The sequence below is a fragment of the Arachis ipaensis genome, chromosome B9 (genome assembly GCF_059453495.1).
Source record: "Arachis ipaensis isolate K30076 ecotype BB chromosome B9, ASM5945349v1, whole genome shotgun sequence".
NCBI lineage: Eukaryota > Viridiplantae > Streptophyta > Magnoliopsida > Fabales > Fabaceae > Arachis > Arachis ipaensis.
Genome location: NC_142444.1, coordinates 10337583 through 10360724, shown reverse-complemented (window position 1 = coordinate 10360724; position 23142 = coordinate 10337583). Strand labels below are relative to the sequence as shown.

The following is a 23142-nucleotide window of genomic DNA, read 5'->3' as shown; positions in this document are numbered from 1 at the left end:
CTCTAAAAATTTGGATATAGAGTAGTATTGACAGACTTAATAAGTGAAAGTAGAGAATAATTGAGAATCAATTGATTAAATCGTTAGTTAAATGATGAACTAACACTATTTATGAGCTAATATATAATGGCAGAATTAATTTAATATAAAATTATATTAAAAATCAATATGAGACAAACGTACTTTAATTGTTATATTAATTTATAATATCTAAATATATATTTCAACCTAAAAAGAAAAACACCTAGAGTTTTGTTTTCTTATTACTAAATTATTATGCTGGGCATCTAATTGATAAAATTAAAGCAACATATCACTTAAAGTGGACACATGTGTATGTATTGGAATATGATTTGGCAGGGATTTGAAAGCCTGTGTTTTTTTCTTTCTTCAAATTGTCAGACATTCTTTGACATGGAAGCAATTTTATGCGCTTTTTTTTTTTCAAGTGAGAGAGGAGTGTATTTTATAATGATGTGAGAAGAGATGAATTTTACGCTGATATGATTTAAACAATTTGGTGTCTTTGATTTGTTTTATTTTTTAAACTAACAATCACAAATCAGATAATTCGATTTGTGATTTTAAAAATAAAAAAAATTTATGTTAAAATCGGACCTTCTGATTTTTATTTTAAAAAATAAAAAAATAAAAAATATAAATCGGATCTTTCGATTTGTAATTTTTTTTTTAAATAAATCGGACCATCCAATTTGAATAAAATACCATATAAAAAAAAACACTAAATTTTTCAATAACAATATATTACACATATATTTAATGGATATAAAAAAAAACTAGCCTTTTTTTTGTGCTCTACCACTTATTATTTTATAGACTTGTACACCCCATAGGCCTCAACCAGATCAGGGGTGACAGGAGGGCTACGTTTTGCTAAAACTCTGCTATTTGGCTGTGAGTCCGTCCTATTTTGCTTATTAAAATAGTTTTAAATTTTTACCCTGTTCTACTTAATAGTAAATTGGTGAGTTGACAGATTAAACCCGTTAATGATCTCTTTTCTTAAAGAAATATTAAGTTATTAAATATTAATTTTATAAATATTTCAATAAATTTATAAATATTAAAAAAAATTAAAATTTTTAAATTTATAAATATTTTATAATTCTAAATATTTAATAAACATAATTATTAACCAAATTTTTTGAAATAAAATAATAAACTAATATTGTCTAAAATAAAAAAAAAATTGTCCAAAATGTATAATTAAACATGATCTAAATCACTAATCAATCAAACATAGTCCAAATTATAACTTAAAATAAAATGAACAAACATTTTAAATACAAATACAAAAGTAACATTCCAAATTCAATTATCATCTTAAAGCTACAAGCCTGCCCCATCTCACCGAAATCTGCCAAAATCCGTAGATTAGACAGCGTGGGTTAGGCGGACTTTTTTATTATAGTGGTCTCAAATTTCTAATCTGACTGGCCTTTTTTAACAAGTTACGCAAGTCAATCCGATAGATTTCGGCCCGTTTGCCACTCCTAATCAAAACCCTTAAATTTCTTTCTAACTTTCTTTGCTCCTTTTTCCTTCGAATAATCATACCAATAATGTTGTTTGCACAATTGAAAGCTATTCCAAACTCGATCCTTCTGTCCTAAATCGAAGTGGATACGAACCCGATTATCCAGGTTGGGCCGCCAAATCGGCCTGGTAGTCGAAAACTCCTAACGAACACTCAAATTTAAATATCTTCCTCATCTTAAACCAATAAGATAAGATAACAACACAAACTATATAAGGGAGTCAAAGGCTACCCCAGATACGTTACACACATTCCTAACCATCACTTGTACCTCTTAGATCCATTTTAATTTGGGCATCGGAGTGTCTTTGCAGGTACCATCCCCGCCGCTCCAAGAGATTCGAACCGTCATCGCCAAAGCCGGCCAATCTCTTCCCCATCTCAACTCGTATTAGTGATGTCTAGTACATTACCGCCATCTATGGAGATTCGCCAAGTCTTGGCAGCATGGCAGATGATTTTGAGGAGCAATCCTCAAGCCACCACAGTGAGTCAGACCCAAACAACCCAACGCCTGAGCCGCAAAGCAACGCCCCACGACCCTCGGGAGGATTACCAGCACCGTGCACCGCCAGTCAACCCCCGATAGGCGACTACCAAAAGAGGACGACCACCACCTTAATAAGGCCCAAACGCTTAATGGGGTAGGAGAGAAACCAATCTAGATAATCCAAGAGCTCTACCAAAGAGTGCAAACTCTTGAAGGCTGGGTCGCTCCCAAAGAGCGATACCACCCGGAACACACAAGTCAAGTAACCTCCAAGAGCCGATCACGATGAGAAATCGGGATTGAAAGATCGTCCGACCGGCGTCGTGAAAAATGTCGAAATCGCAGTGTTTCCCAGGAACCAGAGTGCTAACACGACGGCGAAGACAGAAGGCACCATTGAGATTCCAAACGAACAAGGAGTGAGCACGTAATAATGGGAGCCACTCCATTCACAGAGAGGATCCTAAAGGCTAAGTTACATAAAGGTTTTGACAAACTAATCGATTTGAAGTATGACGGCACCAAAGACCCCCCAAGAACACCTAACGGCCTTCAAGGCTAGGATGAACCCAGAAGGAGCCGCCGATGTGGTTCAGTGCAGGGCTTTCTCGGTGACCCTAGCCAGCCTGGAAATCAAATAGTTCAACGCTCTCCCGAATGGATTGATCACCAGCTTTGACGATATCTTCAGGAAGTTCATGGCACAGTTCACGACCAGGATTGTAATACCCTAGATTTTAGCATCTCATGATCGTACTAAAAGTTTAGACGTTACTTACCTCTAACCTTTTTTTATTTTATACTGTCTTTATTTAATATTGAGCCTTCACGAATACGAATCGGAATTTTAATAAAGAAAACGAAAGGTCTTTACTTTAAAACTCTTAATCACAAAAATATATATACTCACCTAGCAATATATACATAGACTTATTCCAAGATTCTCAAATACAAGTCCTACCCCTCTAAAAATCAAAGACAATAAATGGAGAGGGGAAAGTGTAAGGCTAAACCAACTACAGAAAATAAGGATACATATTTACATATAGATCCGATGTTCAGTCACGGCTCCGCGCCAAAATTTCCTGAACCTGTTGCTGAAAGGGAAATCTGTAGGGGGTGAGAACGTCGTCCTTGCATGTTCTCAGTAGGAAAAGTGAATGCGGTAAAAGTAATAAAGGAAATGCGAATAATTGACTTTAGTCAGTAGAACTATTCTTTTATCAACCCTTTGAAAATACTTTTTAATTTTACTTTAGACAATTAATTGCTTTCATTAAAATTTCTGAACTTAAAACAAAACTCATTTACAACAATAATTCTTAAATACTTTAAAACATAAACTAATAGTACCAGAGATCCAATTGAACACACAAACAAGGCAAAATAAGACAACTAGCATAATCACAGAGAAAATACAACAAGCAAAACATAACCAAATGCAAATACGTAAACAATATGATGCATGTCTGTCCTAAGCAGGCCATGAGCTCAAGTGTTGGTTGTCTACCCGCAACCCGACGTTATTCGGGGCGAACCCCGAATATGGTTTCTTTACCGTGTTAGTCAGGCACAATTATCATCATAGGCGAACCCATGTCAGTTAGGATATCTTGGCATCACGGTAAGAAACAGGCTATCAGTTAGGCGAATATTCTCGCATTAGCAACCTCAGGCTATCAGTTAGGCGGGCACTTTCGCATTAGCAATTTGGCACAAGGCCCATTCGACATACACTTTTTATGATTCACTATCCGTTTCAGTTATCTCTTTCATACATGCCTTCTCATTTTCTTTCTCTTTATTATGCCTCCACATCACCAATTACATACACACACCACTGCATCACCTACATTATTAAACATATCTCCGCATCACCGCTTAATTACACATACCTCCGCATCACCAAATAATCAATCACTCTTACCTCTACATCACCTCATAGGTATACCTTCTGTCTTAGCATTAAAACCTTTAATTTTCAAATACCCAAACTTCTTTAACTTTTATTCAAGATAAAAGTCACCTTCTTAATAAACCGAACTCAATTAATACGATTTTTAAATCAAATTTTCTTTTAAATAATGCTTTAAAAAAGCTTCGGAGTTTTATAAAAATTTCTGCAGCACTTTCTCTAAAATCCGGGTTTACCACCCTTCAAGGTCCCTACTAAACCATCTTCAGTTCTCTAAAATTCTTCTTAATAATTCAAATAAATCAAATTTAATATTATAAATCCATTTTCAATTCTCAAATATCACTTCTAATAAATTAAATTTTTAATACGAAAACTCTTTTCTCAATTATGAGTAAATATGTAAACTAAATATTTTTCTAACATAGAGTTATTTCTCAAGATAAGCTTATAAATCAGGTTTCCAAAATAAAATCACTTTTTCATATATTTTTACAAGAATTCGGACAGAATCTCTTCTTAAAAATAGACTTCACCACCCTCACGGCTCCCTCACTTCCATCATTCCTTAACTTATCTCAATCCAAACCAGTACTCAATTCATACATCGTTTTACTAAAGCATACACATAATTTATTCACAGCCATATTTTCGACAATTCTCAAACATTCAGAAAACCAAACACATATTCATCGAATTCAATTATTTCCGCAATAAAAAATCCAACACAAATTCGTCATTCAATCAGTCCAGACAGTCATAAATTATTTGCAATTATTCTTTAAGCTTTTGAGCATTCATGAATTAAAAACTTATAATTTTAAAAACGAACCCCTTACCTCCGTACGAAATCAAAATCAACGAAGATTTTGGAGAAACTTTCTGACCGAGCTACTGAAGAGGAAAACGTCAGAAATCATCTGTGCCTCCTAGAACTCCGATGGGCCAAACTCAAGGAGAAGAGGAGCTACGTCACTGTCAACTTCTACCAGACAAAAATAACGTCAACGTGTAGAGAAGGAAGATATATACGAACACTTTTACCGGATTAGATTTTTTTTATTGGAGTTATAGATCGCAAAAAATCAGAATCGGAAGCTCGGAGGTTCTACGGTTTCTCTCCCTCATCCTCGCTCGGTCACTCTTTCTTTCCCTTATTCCTTGATTTTTGTTTCGGTGATGAAAGAAACCAAATGAACTAAGGATGGTAATGGTAATTAATAAATAGAAGGATAGTTGTCATGTATATATGTATATATATGAATACATGCAAGCTATGTTAACACTTTTGTTAAGCCTAGTTTAATTTTGGGTAAATTTATGATGACAAACATTCATTTGGGTTAAAAGCCCAATATTGTTTAATGTGTGGTTTAGTGATGCAGGCCCATATGTCCAAGTTTATATTGCTTCAGTCCAAGTCCAGCAAGCGCTTCAGCAATGAAAAAGAGCCAAAGCTCATCCTCATAGCAACGTTCAGAAATAAAATGGTTATATGTTTTGCTAAATGCTAAAGGAGGACAGCTGTATCATACAAGGACAGGTGTGGCTCTGTAAAAGCAAGAAAGGACACTAGGACAACCACTAACCCAAGGACATCAGCTGAGCAATACTAGGATCGTAGTTGAGCAAAACACAAATGAGCAAAGAGCACACAGCAGCAGCAGCAGCAAGGAAATAGAGCAGAATGCAAAAGAAGATCATGCCAAAGAAGAAAGCAAAGAAAAGGACCACAGAGGTGGTGGACGAGCTCCTCCAGCAGCAAGGATAGTGGAGCATGATGAAGAAGGACAGCTTGCTAGTTGTGCCAGCCCCAACGGGCAGCAAGGACAAGCAAAAGAATGAAGCTACAATAAAGCCAAGTTGAAGATATATAACAAGCTTCACTCCACCATTTCAAGTTAAGAAAAAGAAAGCACACATACAGAGCACCATCTCATACATTGAGCTGGAATCTTTTTCTTCTACTCAAGCTTAATTCTGATCTTTGTGTTATGGATGTCTTGCATTATTTTCTGTTTTGAAAAGGCAATTATGTGAGGTTCAAAAGCCAAGAGAGAAAAGGCAAGAGTGATGCAAATTAGTCACTGATTTCTGATGTAATTTGGATTTATGAACTAGGATTAGTTCCCCTTGCCAAGTTGGGTTAGCACTTGGTGAGATTGAATCTGTTTAGATTCCCCTTCCAAATTGGGACAGCACTTTGGGGTTGCTAAGCTTTGGTGAAAAAAGCTTAGGGGTAGATACTAGTTGAATTAGGGAGTAATTCAATAGTATTGGTGTATGTAACCTGAGAATTATAGTGAAAATTCTACCATGGTTTGTGGTGGAGACTGGACGTAGGATTCATGGCACTGAGAATCTGAATCAGGATACATGCTGGCTTCTTTCTCCTCTTCTCTGCTCTTTCTATGTTCTGCGTATGAGATAATTTCAAATAATCTCCTGCAACTTGAGCTACTGATAAAACAGAGTTTGAAACTTTAAGTTTTAAGCTAACTTGATTCAACCTCCCTTCTCAAGTTCAACTAGAACCATCAATTGGTATCAAGAGCAAGGTCTCAAGGAGTCAAGCTTCACAGCTTGGAGCAAAGATCCATGGCCAACAACATGAGTCCCAACATCGTGGCGTTCACTCTCACTGAAGGGCAGTTTAATAATAGACCTCGCTACTTCAATGGCAGCAACTACTCTTACTGGAAAGAAAGAATGAGAATCTTCATGCAGCCAATCGACTACAATATCTAGAAGATCATTCTCAACGGACCAGACGTCCCCACTAAACAGAATGCTGATAGAGAAGTTGTGGCAAAGGAAGACAATGAATGGACAGATGAAGAAAAGAAGAAGGTTGAACTCAATGCCAAGACAATCAACCTGATGCACTGCGCAATCAGTTTTGAAGAGTTCAGAAAGGTGTCAAGGTGCAAAACGGCTAAAGAAATATGGGACAAGCTCAAACTCAATCATGAAGGCACTAAGCAAGTGAGGGAAACCAGAATTGACATGCTGATAAAGGAGTATGAAATGTTCAGTATGAAGGAGGATGAGAGCATCGATCAAATGTTCGAAAGGTTCTCAATAATCATCAACAATCTGGACACCATGGGAAGGAACTACTCTGAAGAAACTCTAGTAAGAAAGATTCTGAGAAGTCTTACTAAGAAATGGGAAGTAAAAAGCACAGCCATCTCTAAAAGGAATGATTTGATCAAAATCACCTATGATGAGCTGAGAGGCAAGCTGCTGGCCTATGAAACCACTCATATGTCTCAAGACAAAGATGACAAAAAGAAAAGTATAGCACTAAAATCAAGAATGACAGCCCAAGGAGAAGAATATGTTGACAGTTTCTCAGATGAAGAAATGGTGCTCTTTGCAAGAAAAATGAGAAGACTACTGAGATACAAAAGCAAAGGCAAAGGAAGCTCTTCATCCAAAGACGTCAAAAAAGATCAAGTCAAGTTCACATGCCATCACTGCAAGGAACCTGGTCACTTCAAGTCAAATTGTCCTCAACTTAAGAAAGCCGAAAAATCCAAGAAAGACAAAAAGAAGGTGATGATGGCAACATGGGAGGACTTAGAGAATGACACCAGCTCAGAGAGCTCAGACCAAGAAGCTCAACTATGTCTGATAGCAGATCATAATGATGAAGAAGAGGTAGATCCTTCTGACTTATCTATTGATGAATTGCACTATATTATCAAAGATATTTCTGTGAACTCTAAGAAACTCCTGGATAAGTATGCAAAATGTAAGAAAGAAATTGAGGCTTTGAGGACAGAAAATGATCTTCTTTTGAAAAAGGTTAAGGTAAATGAAACTGGTAATAAAAAGTTTTTAAAAGAAGAAAACATTGCCTTGTGAGCTGAATTAGAAAAATTCAAACTCAAGCATGAAGTTACCGCTTCCACTGATTTGATTTCTGAAAATAAAAAGCTGAATGAACAAATAAAAAATTTGAATGAAGACTTAGCAAAGTTTGTTCAAGGGTCTCAAAATCTGAACAAACTACTTGCTAGTCAAAGGTTTGGGTCTGAAAAATCTGGACTTGGATTCATAGAGGAAAATAAGGCTGTCTTCAAACAAAACTTTAAAAATCTGAAGCCTCCTCTTCCAAGCTTTTCAAACCAAAAGGATTCATCAATCCTCAAAAATTAGTAAGCAAGAATCAATGCTACAAGTGCAATAGAAATGGTCATGATCCTCCTCAATGTTTCATCTTTCTTAAGTCTTTTGGTAATGATAATAAATTATATAAAGTTGTTCATGATTTTAATGCTCTTGGACAACCAAGAAGATTTCACATCAAAGGATCCAAATGGATTTGGATACATAAGGTTAGTTGGAGAACATGCAGGTTTGCCTTGCATCCAAGAAGAAAATGGACATGTGGTATCTTGATAGTGGATGTTCAAGGTATATGACCGGAAGGGATATTTTCTTCATTAAACTCAACAAGTATAATGGAGGATTTGTCACTTTTGGAGATAATGGTAAAGGTAAAATAATTGCCATTGGTAAGGTTGGCAAGGATTTTTCAACTTGCATTGATAGTGTCTTTTTAGTTGATGGGTTAAAGCATAATCTATTGAGCATAAGTCAATTGTGTGATCTTGGATATGCTGTAACCTTTAGAAAATCTGATTGTAGAGTCATAAATGAGAAAACAGGGGCTGTTTTATTTGTTGCCAAAAGAAGTGACAATGTATATAGTATCATTCTAGATGATCTAAAAGTTCAAAATGTAACTTGTTTCTCTTCAATGGAATCTGAAAAATGGATGTGGCATAAGAGGTTAGGACATGCAAGCATGTTCTAAATCTCTAAGCTTGTAAAGAGATGCTTAGTTAGAGGTATTCCTAATATAAAATTTGATAAGGACATCATTTGTGATGCTTGTCAAATGGGAAAACAAATTAAAACCTCTTTCAAATCCAAGGAAGATATCTCTACTAAGAAACCATTGGAGTTGTTGCATCTTGATCTGTTTGGTCCAACTAGAACTCAAAGTCTTGGAGGAAAAAGTTATGGCATGGTAATTGTGGATGACTATACTAGATTTGGCTGGGTGTTCTTTCTTGCTCATAAATATGAGGCTTTTTCTATTTTTGAGAAATTCAGCAAAAAGATTCAAAATGAAAAAGGTTCAAAAATTGTTTCAATTAGAAGTGATCATGGTAAAGAATTTGAAAATCAATACTTTGAATCTTTTTGTGATGAACAAAGCATATCACATAACTTCTCTTGTCCAAGAACACCTCAACAAAATGGTGTTGTTGAGAGAAGAAATAGAAGTTTACAAGAAATGGCTAGAGCTATGTTATGTGAATATAAAATCCCCAAGTTCTTATGGGCTGAAGCTGTGAATACAGCTTGCTATGTTTTAAATAGAACCATCATTAGGAAGTTTTTGAAGAAAACCCCATATGAACTTTGGAAAGGGCATCCTCCCAATCTTAGTTATTTTTATGTGTTTGGCTGCAAGTGTTTCATTCTGAATATCAAAGAAAACTTAGGAAAATTTGATCCTAAAATACATGAAGGCATTTTTCTAGGTTATTCTACAAATAGCAAGGCCTATAGAGTCTATAACAAAAACTCCAAAACTGTTGAGAAAACTATGCATGTCACTTTCTGTGAATCTAACAATGTTCTCAGTGTTTGCGTGGATGATAGTCCAGGTTTTGAAGCTGAATTACCACAGAACACTGAACCAGTTCCACAAAATCCAAGTTCTCATGAAGTTACACCTGTTAGCTGTGAAAATTTCAATTCTGCAGGAGACAATTTGGAATTATCTCCTGTCGCAGCTGAAAACACTGATGCAGAGGCTATTGTTGATCAAGAGGAACCTGGATCTTCAACACAAATCAGAAGGCCCAGGGAATGAAAGTTTCTGAAAAATTATCCTGAGAAATTCATAATTGGTGATCCCTCCAAAAGTATTTCAACAAGGTCAACTTTGAAAAGAACTGAATCCAACAACTTCGCTCTTTTATCAAAGATTAAACCTCAAAACATCCAAAAAGCTCTTGCTGATCCATCTTGGGTGTTAGCTATGAAGGAGGAACTGCAGCAATTTGAGAAAAATCAGGTCTGGTCATTGGTGCCTTACCCAAATAGAAAGAAAGTTACTGGCACTAAATGGATTTTCAGAAACAAACTGGGTGAAGATGGATCCATAGTCCGAAACAAAGCTAGATTGGTTGTTCAAGGATATGATCAAGAGGAAGGGATTGACTTCGATGAATCCTTTGCGCCTGTAGCTAGAATGGAAGCCATCAGATTGCTACTTGCTTATGCAGCTCATTGTGGCTTCAAGCTATTCCAAATGGACGTAAAGTGTGCTTTTCTCAATGGCATAATAGATAGAGAGGTTTATGTGGCTCAAGCATCTGGGTTTGAAAACAAATATTTTCTTAACCATGTTTTCAAACTAGCTAAGGCCTTATATGGTTTGAGACAAGCTCCTAGAGCTTGGTATGAGAGGCTTATCTCATTTTTATTGAAAAACAATTTTCAAAGAGGAGCCACTGACACCACTTTATTTATTAGGAATTATCATGATCATTTTATTCTTGTGCAAGTTTATGTTGATGATATTATATTTGGTTCGGCTAATGAGAATTTGTGTGCAGATTTTGCTAAGCTTATGACCAATGAATTTGATATGAGCATGATGGGAGAGCTCAACTTCTTTCTAGGCTTGCAAATAAAATAAACTGCTGAAGGCATATTCATCCATCAAGAAAAATATGCTAAGAAACTTGTCAAGAAATTTGGGCTGGACTATGCTAAGCCAATGGGAACCCCCATGCATCCTAATATCAAGCTTGATAAGGATGAACATGGTAGAGATGTTGATGAGACACGCTATAGAGGGATGATTGGATTTTTGATGTATCTAATCTCCTCAAGGCCTGATATCATCCAAAGTGTTGGAGTTTGCTCAAGGTTTCAATCAAAACCTAAGGAGTCCCATCTCTCAGCTGTCAAGAGGATCATCCGATATGTGCTTGGTACCACTGATTATGGTTTATGGTTTCCTAAGACTGATTCATTTCAATTAGTGGGTTTCTGTGATGCAAATTTTGCTGGGAACAGGATTGATAGACGAAGCACAAGTGGCATGTGCTATTTTCTTGGAAAATCTCTCATTGTTTGGTCTAGCAAGAAGCAGGCTACAGTGGCACTTTCAACAGCCGAAGCTGAGTATCTTGCAGCCTCCTCCTGTTGTTCTCAATTATTATGGTTGAAAACTCAACTAGATGACTATAAACTAAATCTCTCTAATATTCTATTATTTTGTGACAACATGAGTGCTATTAACATTTCCAAAAACCCTGTTTTGCTTCATCTTTATTTTCTTAATGATTCTGATAATGAGATCTTTTGTGTTTTGTCTCATAAATCGCGGTGATTTTTTTTTTGGCAAATGAAGAGTAAACTTCATTAAGTCACTATGAAGCTACTAGATTCAATTTTGACCATAATGAATGATGGGCATCAAGTGCTGAAGCAGTCTCTGGAACCATGGGCTTTCCCTTATTAAAAACTTCGAGGCGTTTTCAATTTTTTTATGACTAAAAGTGGGCTTTCAAATTTTTTTTTACTTAAACTTCAATTTTTTGTCAGTCTCAATTTTTTTGGCATTTGCACTTTGTTTAATTGGGCTTCACTTCATTTGCATCCTTTTATTAACTTCCACCTTTGCTTGCTTTTCACCCTTATTTCAAACGTACGAAGGTTACAGCTGTAACTTTCAAAACGTTTTCAAAGTTTGGATTTTCATCTTTTCAAGGTGAAACCTTTACAATTATTTAAGCCTATATTAACTTTCTACTACATGCATCCTTTCACACTACTCTCTCCACTCTTTTATCTTCTTCAAACCAGTTCTCTATAAAATGGCACGAAAGAAAAGAGCAGTTTGCAGAGGATCACATAGTGGCCACCATCGTTCTGATCACACACACTCTTCTCCTCACAATCACCTACTCATTCTTCACCTCCATCACCACCAAACCCTTCTCCTGACATGGCCCGCACTAAGACCACTGCTCGCCGCCCTGGCGTTGCTCCTCGCCCTTCTCCTCCTCCTCCGCCAAACACCTTTCAGCCTAGTTCATCCAAACCCAGTTCTTCCAGAGGAAATAGGCCTCTTCACGAAGACGAAGAGCATTCCCCCACTCAGACTCGCCATACTCACGGTACAGTCATTGACTTTTATCTTCGTCCTATTGCTGAACCTAGACTCTCCAATCCTATTACTTACAAGTCCTTTTATGCTGATTTTCCTAAAGAGTCTTATGATCGTCGCCGTTTTCAATCTCTCATGAACTACTTGTTTTTCTGCAAAGATGTTTACAAGCGTACTCTCTGTCCCTCTAAGCTTGTCAACCTAGAGAAACTCCGTAGGAAAGGCCTGAACTTTACCCCATTATTTGCATGTTAAGGTTGGACACTCATACTGTCCATCAAAGAGAAAATTTACCCTAATTTGGTAAAACATTTCTATAGCAACATGTCCTACAAAGAAGGAAGAATCGCTTCTTTTGTTAAAGGCAAAGTGATCATTCTTGAAAAATATCACCTAGGCAAAGCCCTAGATTACCAGGACCGAGGACCTGATGTCTACACCTCTGGTAAGTGGGACGAAACGCTGAATGTCTCTTACTTTGAGGCCCAAAGCACTGTCTGCATCAATATCCCTCTCCTTGAAGGTAACACTCCTACTCATAAATCTCTTGGTCCAGTCCGTGCCCAGTTGCATCGGATTGTAAATCACATCATCTTACCTCAGAGCGGCTCTTTTCAACGTGTCTCATTTTGTGACACACTGGTTTTGTATACACTGCTTTCAAAAATCCCCATTTCTTTTGCTTACTTTCTTGTAAGACATATGTATGCTTGTGTCAGTACCAAAAATGCATTACCCTATGGCATGATTCTTACAAAAAAATTTTAATATTACAATGTTGATTTTGGGGCTGAAATTGCAAAAGATTGTAACTCATATATCAAAGGGGGTGGTGTAGTAAAGAAAATAGCTCCCAGGCGTCGCCGAACTGATGACAGCACTGATGTTCCCTCTGTTGATGAGAATCCTCTGATCCCCCTTCCACCTCCACTACGATCAAGGTCATGACCCGCATTCTAAAGAATGTGCTTGAAAAATTCATCAATCTGACAGACCTTTTTCTCCATCATGGTGCTGAGCGCAAAAGGAACCAAGTTTTGGAGGAAAATGCTCTCAAGAAAACCAAAGGAAGGATTCGCATTCTGAGGGACTTTGTGGAGGATGTCGAGGTTGGCCTCACAACATCTGACAATGAGGGAGAGGACGATGGAACCTCTGATAAATCCAACTCTGATGCCTAGCTCATTTTATCTCATCTGTGCTTATGACTTAGTTTACTTTTGAACTTGTTTATTTATTTCGGATGACTGTAAAGACCTTACCTACTCTGCTACTTACACTATATGCACTAGCCACTAACAAATTTTGTGCAGATTTTTTTCCTTTCTTCCCTTGATGACAAAAGGGGGAGAAAAGAAAAGGAATGTTGGCTTTAGCTTAGGGGTTAATAGTAATAGTTAAGAACAATGATTTGTGGTGCTATATTTTATCCTGTGTTGTGCTTAGTGTTAATTGCTCTGTTCTTTCATTACTGTGATATATTGTTTGAAAATATTGGTCTTGACTGTTTTTAAGTTTTGTCCAGGTAAAGATGTAACCCATGATCAAGGGGGAGTAATGCTAGCAGTGAGGGGGAGCAACTCACAATCCAAAGGTCATCAAAGGAAAGTGTTCTTAACTCATTCAAGTTAGTTTTTAATTTCCCTATTTTATCATGTTTGTCATCAAGGGGAAGATTGTTGAGCCTAGTTTGATTTTGGGTAAATTTATGATGACAAATATTCATTTGGGTTGAAAGCCCAATATTGTTTAATGTGTGGTTTAGTGATGCAGGTCCATATGTCCAAGTTTATATTGCTTCAGTCCAAGTCCAGCAAGTGCTTCAACAATGAAAAAGAGCCAAAGCTCATCCTCATAGCAACGTTCAGAAATAAAATGGTTATATGTTTTGCTAAATGCTAAAGGAGGACAGCTGTATCATGCAAGGACATGTGTGGCTCTGTAAAAGTAAGAAAGGACACTAGGACAACCACTAACCCAAGGACATCAGCTGAGCAATACTAGGATCGTGGTTGAGCAAAACACAAACGAGTAAAGAGCACACAGCAGCAGCAGCAGCAGCAGCAAAAAAATGGAGCAGAATGCAAAAGAAGAGCATGCCAAGGAAGAAAGCAAGGAAAAGGACCACAGAGGTGGTGGACGAGCTCCTCCAGCAGCAAGGGTAGTGGAGCATGATGAAGAACGACAGCTTGCTAGCTGTGCCAGCCCCAACGGGCAGCAAGGACAAGCAAAAAGATGAAGCTACAATGAAGCCAAGTTGAAGATATATAACAAGCCTCATCCCACCATTTCAAGTTAAGAAAAAGAAAGCACACATACAGAGCACCATCTCATACATTGAGCTAGAATCTTTTTCTTCTACTCAAGCTTAATTTTGATCTTTGTGTTATGGCTATCTTGCGTTATTTTCTGTTTTGAAAAGGCAATTATGTGAGGTTCAAAAGCCAAGAGAGAAAAGGCAAGAGTGATACAAAATAGCCACTGATTTCTGATGTAATTTGGATTTATGAAATAGGATTAGTTCTCCTTGCCAAGTTGGGTTAGCACTTGGTGAGATTGAATCTGTTTAGATTTTCCTTTCAAGTTGGGACAGCACTTTGGAGTTGCTAAGCTTTGGTGAAGAAAGCTTAGGGGTAGATACTAGTTGAATTAGGGAGTAATTCAATAGTATTGGTGTATGTAACCTGAGAATTATAGTGAAAATTCCACCATGGTTTGTGGTGGAGACTAGACGTAGGATTCATGGCATTGAGAATCCGAATCAGGATACATGATGGCCTCTTTCTCCTCTTCTCTTCTCTTTCTATGTTCTGCGTAATTGCGTATGAGATAATTTCAAATAATCTCTTATAACTCGAACTACTGATAAAACAGAGTTTGAAACTTTAAATTTTAAGCTAACTTAATTCAACCCCTTCTTAAGTTCAACTAGAACCATCAACTTTCTTTTTTCTTTTGTTCTATATACTTCGGTGGTGATAAGGGTGAATGATTAGTAAGCTTATATATTTAATAAGTGAATGTTATATATATATATATATATATATATGCATTAGTATATAAGCTAGCTACATCTTTCGTTTCTTTTCTTTCATTTTTTTAGTGGCTTTGGCCAAATAAATTAAATGGAACAAAGATAATGATAATATAGTAATAAGGATAATGATGGTAACAATAATAATGATAATAATAGTTTATATTTTTTGAAATATTTTATTATAATTAAAATTATTTAAAAATCTTAATAAATTTTAAATTTAAAATATCATAAAATTTAATTTAATTACTTTTAAAAAAAATAAATCATAATTAACTTATTATTTAATGTTCAAAAATTCGGGGTGTTATATCCCACCCACCTTATAAAAATTTTCATCCTCAAAAATTGTTATATTGAAATAAATTTAAACTCAAACTAAAGAAAATAAGGTCCATGAAGAGAAGTACAAGAATATCAAAGATAATGTTTGGAAGAGGTCAGGTAGGCAATTAGGTTTGCAGGCAAATAAAGGTATATGGGGACAATTAGGGCTGGAAGTGAGCCGAGCTGAGTCGAGCTAGACCAAGCTCAAGCTCGGCTCACGAAAATTGAGCTTGGCTCACGGTTCGACTCATTAACAATCGAGCTTATTTCTTAAGCTCAAGCTCGGCTCACCAAAAGCTCACGAGCTGGCTCAAATAAGAAAAACATAGATACATAATCTATAATTTTATATCAATAAATTATAACTATATATTTTTAAAAATATTTGAAAAGATCAATTTTATATATTGTTTATCTATCAATAAATTATAAATTTTTTATTTATGTCCTATATTAAAATTATATGTAAAAAATAAATATAAATATTAAATAATTAAGATTGTTATATATATATATAATCGAGCTAGCTCACGAGCTAATGAGCTGAGCTTATCCAAGCTCAAGTTTGCCTCATTTAATTTATGAGCTCAATTTCAGACTCAAGCTTGGCTCACGAGCTCACGAGCTTAGCTTATCGAGCTATTAACGAGTCGAGCTCGAGCTGGCTCATGAGCTGGCTTGACTCACTTCCAGCTCTAGGGACAATAAGGTTTGGTCAAGAAATAATAAGATCACATTCTGAGAAAATTTAAGGCAAGAATTCCAATGAAGACAACCATGGTGCAAATTTTATATTTTTGGATTCTACTTTGAGTTGTTGTATTTTATAATGATTTCAGGTATTTTCTGTCTGAATTTGAGGAGTTTTGACAAAGTCTGATTCAGAAACAGAGAAAGGACTGCAGATGTTGTCAGATTCTGACCTCCATGCACTCGAAGGAGCATTTCTGGAGCTACAGAAGTCCAAATAGTGCGCTCTCAACGGTTATGGAAAGCTAATATCCAGAGCTTTCTAGAAATATACAATAGTCTATACTTTGTTTTAAAAATGAAGGCCAAAAATTGGCGTTTAACACCAACCACCAGCCCCATTCCTGGCGTCCAACGCTCAGAAGGGAGTAGCTGGCGTCCAGCTCCCATTCAGGAGTTCAAAGCTAGTGTTGGACGCCCAAAAGGGAGCATTAACTCATGGCTCCACTCAAGCTCAGCCCAAACACTCACCAAGTGGGCCCGGAAAGTGAATTTTCGCACTACAAGACTAGTTTATCTTATTTTCTGTAATTCTTAGTTAGCAGACTAGTATATATAGAACAAAGATCACCCTTGTTAGAGATCTTTGCCCATTCGAACCTTTTATTATTATTTTCTGTACAGTATGAGTCACTAACCTCCTAGGTTAAGGCTAGGAGCTCTGCTGATTCTTATGGATTAATAATATTACTATTCTATTTCAATCTATGCTTGATTCTATTCTAAGATGTATCTTCGTTCTTCATCCTAATGGATTAGGAGTGTAACTTGACCGTCATTCCTATTCACATGGGTTCTTGCGAGTCCTTGATGGGATAGTATTGAACCACAAGCTTGATTATACATATCTTAGACGGCTAATCCACGACTTTGTTGGGGACTTCTCGAGACATCAGTTCAGCAGAGGTATGGGGCGATTAGGGCCTTTGTGGTATAGGCTAGAACCAAGATGCAGCATTCTCTGATCCGGAATATTTGACATTTTCTGTGGTGCTTTGAATAGGACCACCAAGGGAATGGACTGCTAGAGCTTCACCTCCGTTCAAATTGGATGACCACTGACCCGACGTTTGATTTGAAACAGAGGAGATTAATGACCGTTGACCCGACGTTAATCATATACAGCCTGCCATGGAATGAATCAATCAGAAGTTGGAGTAGATGATGAGAAAAGTTAATCCAGAAGGAAGAATCATCTCCGAAGTCTCAACGGTTCTCATACCATTGATTTCACACCTATTTAGTAACGTTTTATTTATTTATCTGTTTTGTGTGTTTCTTGTGATAACTATATTTTCTATCCGCCCGACTAAGGTCTGCAAGGTAACCATTGCTTGCTCAAACCAACAATCTCCATGGGATCGACCCTCACTCTCCTGAGGTATTACTTGGACAACCCGGTGCACTTACCGGTCTATCTGTGCGAATACTGCGGACCCAGTTTCACGCATCAGTCATCGTCCCCAGCAACCCCCTGCTGCATAATCTCTTGCGAGACCGTCTGCGAGCTGGGAATAGGAGTCACCAGAGGAGTCAACTGGGAAGATCCCTCAACACCAACCTCCAGAACATCAAGGAAAGCAGCCTTCAGTTGCCACAGAGTCGTCAATTCATCAGCCATTCCAACTACAATACAAAGCAAACAAGAAAAATGATAAGTTACAAGATCGGTTAACCAATAAGGGAAAAACTCAAAGAAAAACAAGAAGACCTACCAACATAAGATCTTCCCGCCTCGGGATCCCCCATCACGTCGCGAACGTTCAGTGGTCGGTCCCCAAATAGCACCCACAAGACGTCGATGATCTCCTTACTTTCTGGAGACAGCCCCTAATAAGTCACCCTCGTCATGTAGGAAGCCTCGGCCCCAAAATTCCAATAAGGGCAAATCAGGCGCTCCTCCTCCGGTGAAAGCCAAAAGGGGCGACAACCCTCAACAGGATGAACCTTAAAATACTCTGACTTGAACCCATGAAAAGAATCTTCGAACAAGTAAAAAATTTGGCGATTCGTCTGAGCTCGAGAAGAGATGTACCCTTTCCTATGTTTCCCTTCCTTATGCTGAATAGTCAACAAAAAGAGAAATGAGAAGACTTCAACCCGAGCTGGAATCTCCAAAAATTTACACACCAACTCGAATGACCAAATAGCCGCTTAGCTATTCGGATGTAGTTTAGAAGGGCCATTTGAAACTAAAAAAAGGCATCCGAATCCCTATCTTAGTAAACAATGGTACATGCACCCAAATCCAATCCAAGACATGAGGGGAATGCAAGTTGAGATAGCAGACCCTCTTGTTTTCGTTGGCGAGCACCAACTCGTACTGACCCGTTGCCTCACCACCTCCTAACACGGCTCCTTCATCACAAAGCCTCTGGAGGTCCTGCTCATCTAGTCGAGAAGGCATGCCCGAGACTTCAGACGTTACCCAATGGTAACGGTTCGGCACGCCCCCTACCAAAAAGATAGGACCCGGATTCTCCTGGACTCCCCTCCGTCGCACCATACCTATATCCAAATAGGTGCATCGTTGTCAGCCCACTACCTAGAAACACAGAAATAAAAAAATCTGCTACCCATATCAGACAACTACCAAAACCTCTGTTGAAAACCTAAAAGGCTACACCTAAAACGTAGTAACTGTCCCCTATATTTCCCTTCTTCGCCATGAAGCAAACAAACCAAAAAGGACAATGCAAGAAGTAGGAAACAAGTAAACAAAATCAAAGAGACGAGGAAGATGGAAGCACCAACCTAATTTCAGAAAGTAGTAGCAGAACGAAAGAAGAATCAAACGCGACGAAGCCCTTCAAGAAAATCAACCAACTAATGAAACAGAGCACTGGAGAAGGACGCAGGGAATGTTCGCACAGAAGTAGTTAAAATGGAGAAAGAAGGAAAAAAAGGGCGGTTATGGTAAGAAGACGAAGGGAATAAAAAGAAAAACCCCAAACATTTCAAATAGCAAAAGACAAAAGGGTAAAAAAGAAAATACGCAACCTCTCTCTTCTCATTAAGCATCATTATGACACCTTGAAAATCGCAACGGACAATAGAAAAAGCAACATGCAGGAGACAGGACGGCGGACGGTGAAGAGCCTCGCGGGTTCCCAAGGTCCTCAACAAACACGGCAATCACGCCACACCCTCCATGGCGTAAAACCCGTGAGACCCCATCACAACGAAACAAGCTTATTCAGCGATGAGACTAAGCAAGCATACTCTGCTGCTCAGGGACAACTGTTCCAGACTTGATCCTTGGGTCCCAAATTAGAGCATATACGACCCGGTTATCCGGCGGCCCAGAACGGCCTGGTAGCCGCAAACCCCTAACCAACACTCAAGTTCAAATATTTCTCTCATCTTAAACCGATAAAATAAGATAAGATAACAACACAAACTATATAAGGGAGCCAAAACCTCCCCCAAGTACGTTACACACATTTCTAACCCTCACATGTGCCTCTTAGATCCATTCTGACTTAGGCGTCGAAATGTCTTTGCAAGTACCACCTCTACCACTCCAAGAGATCTGACTCGTCATCACCAAAGCCAGCTAATCTCCATCCTATCTCAACTCGTATTAGTGACATCTTATATAAAAGCTAAATTCACCATTTATTCCATAAATTACTCATTTAATTTGATATTTGTAATCATATAATAATTATGCACTCATAAATCTAATTAAGTTTGTCATAAAAAAGAACACTGTTAATTTTTTAGTGAAGTTACATATATTTTCTTATTGATCAGAAATAAATTTACTCAAGTAATCTAATTAAGTTTGTCATACAAAAAAAAAACAATGTTAATTTTTTATTGAAGGTTATACATATTATTGATTAGGAGAAAAAATATTTATGGCTCTAATATATGTTGACTATATTGATAAATTTAACATGAATTATGCTCCTTTCTATATTAAATATATAAGTAGTGTTTATTTTTAAATTTTGTTTTTCTACAAATAAATATTCATTTAGAATTGATTGAACATCACTCCTTTTCTTTTGTCAGTTATATCTACTTATATATAGTCCTTATTAAGAGTACTCTAATCAATCTTAAAATAAGTGATGAGAGAGAACAAATGGATAAAATAAATAGAGAGAGACTCATTAATTACCGAGTTAAATTAGTATAGAAGTTAATTTTGTAATCCTTTTATAATTTCCATAATTCCAACAATTTAATTTTTTTAATTTAATTGAAAAAATTTTAAGATGAACACTTATTTGAGAGAGGAAAGAGTAACAACTTGTTTAGTTACTTTTTTATGTATTTAATTTGAATTATTTAATCTAACGTGCTTTTGGTAGTTACACATACATTATTTGATAATGAAAAATTGGACCCTTATTGATAAATTTCTAATAGCAAAAATGCTATTGTTAGTGTTTGCTGTGACTGTTTCATTCATTTTCTAAAGCAACTGATCTAATCCTAATAATCATGTTTAATTAAAACTAATGAATATATAATGCTCCAAACGATAAGAACATGATGCTATAAGGTACATGCACAATTATTTAATACGTAATGTCATTTTCCTATATTGATTATTTAATGACAAATCAATAATAATTGGTGATGTTTAATTGAATACTACATACTCCATATGACTATAATGCCCCACTTTTTATTGTTAATGTAAATGTTAATGTTGAATTAATATATATATTTGTACTTAAAATTATTAGTGACAAAATTTTATTTTATTCTTAATTGGCAAAAACATATACACAAAAATTATAGTAAAATATGCTGTGTATATTTAAATTTTAACCAAAATTTTATTTTTTTATTTAGTAAATTCTTTTATATATTATATATGAACCATTAAGAGTATTATTCTAAATAATTAATAACAAAAAAGTGTATGTATTCTTAATAATAACATCGGGTGAATATTTAAATGCATGCAATTATAGTGACGGATCCAAAAAATTAGTAGTGGAGGCGAAATATATATAACATATTAATATGATAATAATTTTTATAATAAAAATATTATATTTACATAAAAAATTAGCTATTAAATTATCTACTATAAATTTGTGTATAAATACATATATCATTTAACTTATTTTTAATGTGTATTTTGTATTTCAAAATTTGTATTTTAAGATTTATTCTGTACAAGTGATTATTTTATGTATACGTAGCATAATTGTTGTTATAATTATATTTTGTTATTGTAAAATATAATAAGGTTTCAAAATATCTAATTACAAATTAAAATACTAAAATAATAGTTTAAATAATAACATATAATTTAAAATTTAATTTTTTATATTTCATATTTTAAAACCTTGACAATATAATTAAAATGTCTTTTTTTTTGTATATGTCGTTAAACAATCATTTAAAACTCAACTTTCATACAATTAACTCTCGACGATATTCATATTTGAAAAAATTCATTTAATTAGTGTAGTTATTATGAAAAAAAACTAAAGCTAATTTTAAAACAAGAAATACAAATAGATAGATAATATTCTTTCGAGTCGATTTTTAAGAAAGAACATCAATCTTATTTAAATTTGAAACTTGATCATTATAATGGATATCTAATATGAAGTTCTCAAATTGGCTATTAAGTATCGAAAGTTGAATAAAAAATTATTGTAGGGTCAAATTTAATAATTTAATGAGGGCAAATAAATATTATTATTATATACTACTCAATAAAATTTCAAATTGTAGTGGGGACACTTACCTCCACACCCTAAAAAGTGGATCCGTCCCTGCATGCAAAGCTTTAATAATGACGGTTTATAGCTAGTTATTAATGGATTGTTTTGTATTCAAAATGGAGTTTGAATCTTAGATTGTTTTATAGCAGGATTAACTCATTTACTCTATTAAATTCAAATTTTTGTGAGAATCAAATTGGTCAATAAATTGGTGAAATGACCGGTTCAATAATTTAGTGGTCTAACCATAATTCAATTGGAATTTAATTGATTTAATTCAATATAAAATAAAATTATAAAAAAATTAATATATAATTTTTAATATTTAAATTAAATAAATTTTTAACTAAATAAACACAGAAATCACATACAGTATAAATTATATATAATAAAATAAAACTTCAGCCATAAAAAAATATACCATCAAATTTTTTATAAATTCTTATGAAGTAGATTTTCTCCAAAAAAAAATGCTTGTTGTAATTATTAGCGTCAATGTATGTAATTTAGTTTTTCAAAATCAATAAAATTATTCTAAAAAATTTAACAAATTAAAGTACCATCAACCATTAATAAAATTATTTTAGAAATAATAAAAAAAAGAATAACAAAAGAAGCAGCAACCAGAATTTTAAAAGAAACAGCAACTAAAATTTCTTCTGTTAATCAATAGAGTTACATAGTTAATCAAATTGAAATTTTTTTTACAATTACAACAAGCAAAATTTATTCTATCCAACAATCAGAATCCAAAATATAAAAACAGCAAATCATAATCATTATAATTAATAAAATAAAAAGATAAATTGAACTACCGAAGAACTCATGAAAGAGGGAGAATAACATAATTAAACTGTGTCATTTTTCACGATGGCAGAGAGAGACGGCGAAGAGTCCACAACGACAAAGAAGAACGTTTGCACTTCGCCGTGAGCTCGACAGAGATTTGGGATAGAAAATAGAGATGGGCGAAGACGACGAGGACAGAGACGAGTTTAGGGAAGCCGACGACGACGAGGACTGAAATGGCTTGACGACACGACGAGGACAAAGACGGTGACGCCAACAACGAGCGAGCAGACCTGGCGATGCAAGGAGAAGGGATCCAAGAGAAGAAGAGGGGCGGCCAACTACAACGAGGACAGAGGCGCCGGGCTTGA

At 35.7% G+C, this 23142-nt stretch overlaps 1 protein-coding gene across 1 annotated transcript; it reads left to right on the top strand.

Moving 5' to 3' along the window:
- Positions 1-2560: 2560 nt before the first annotated feature.
- Positions 2561-9859, top strand: LOC148543705 (uncharacterized). The gene is made up of 4 exons (XM_088498671.1): positions 2561-2659; positions 6712-7779; positions 8327-8763; positions 9628-9859. Exons 1-4 carry the CDS (start codon positions 2561-2563, stop codon positions 9857-9859), a joined length of 1836 nt encoding a protein of 611 aa, XP_088354797.1.
- Positions 9860-23142: the final 13283 nt, after the last annotated feature.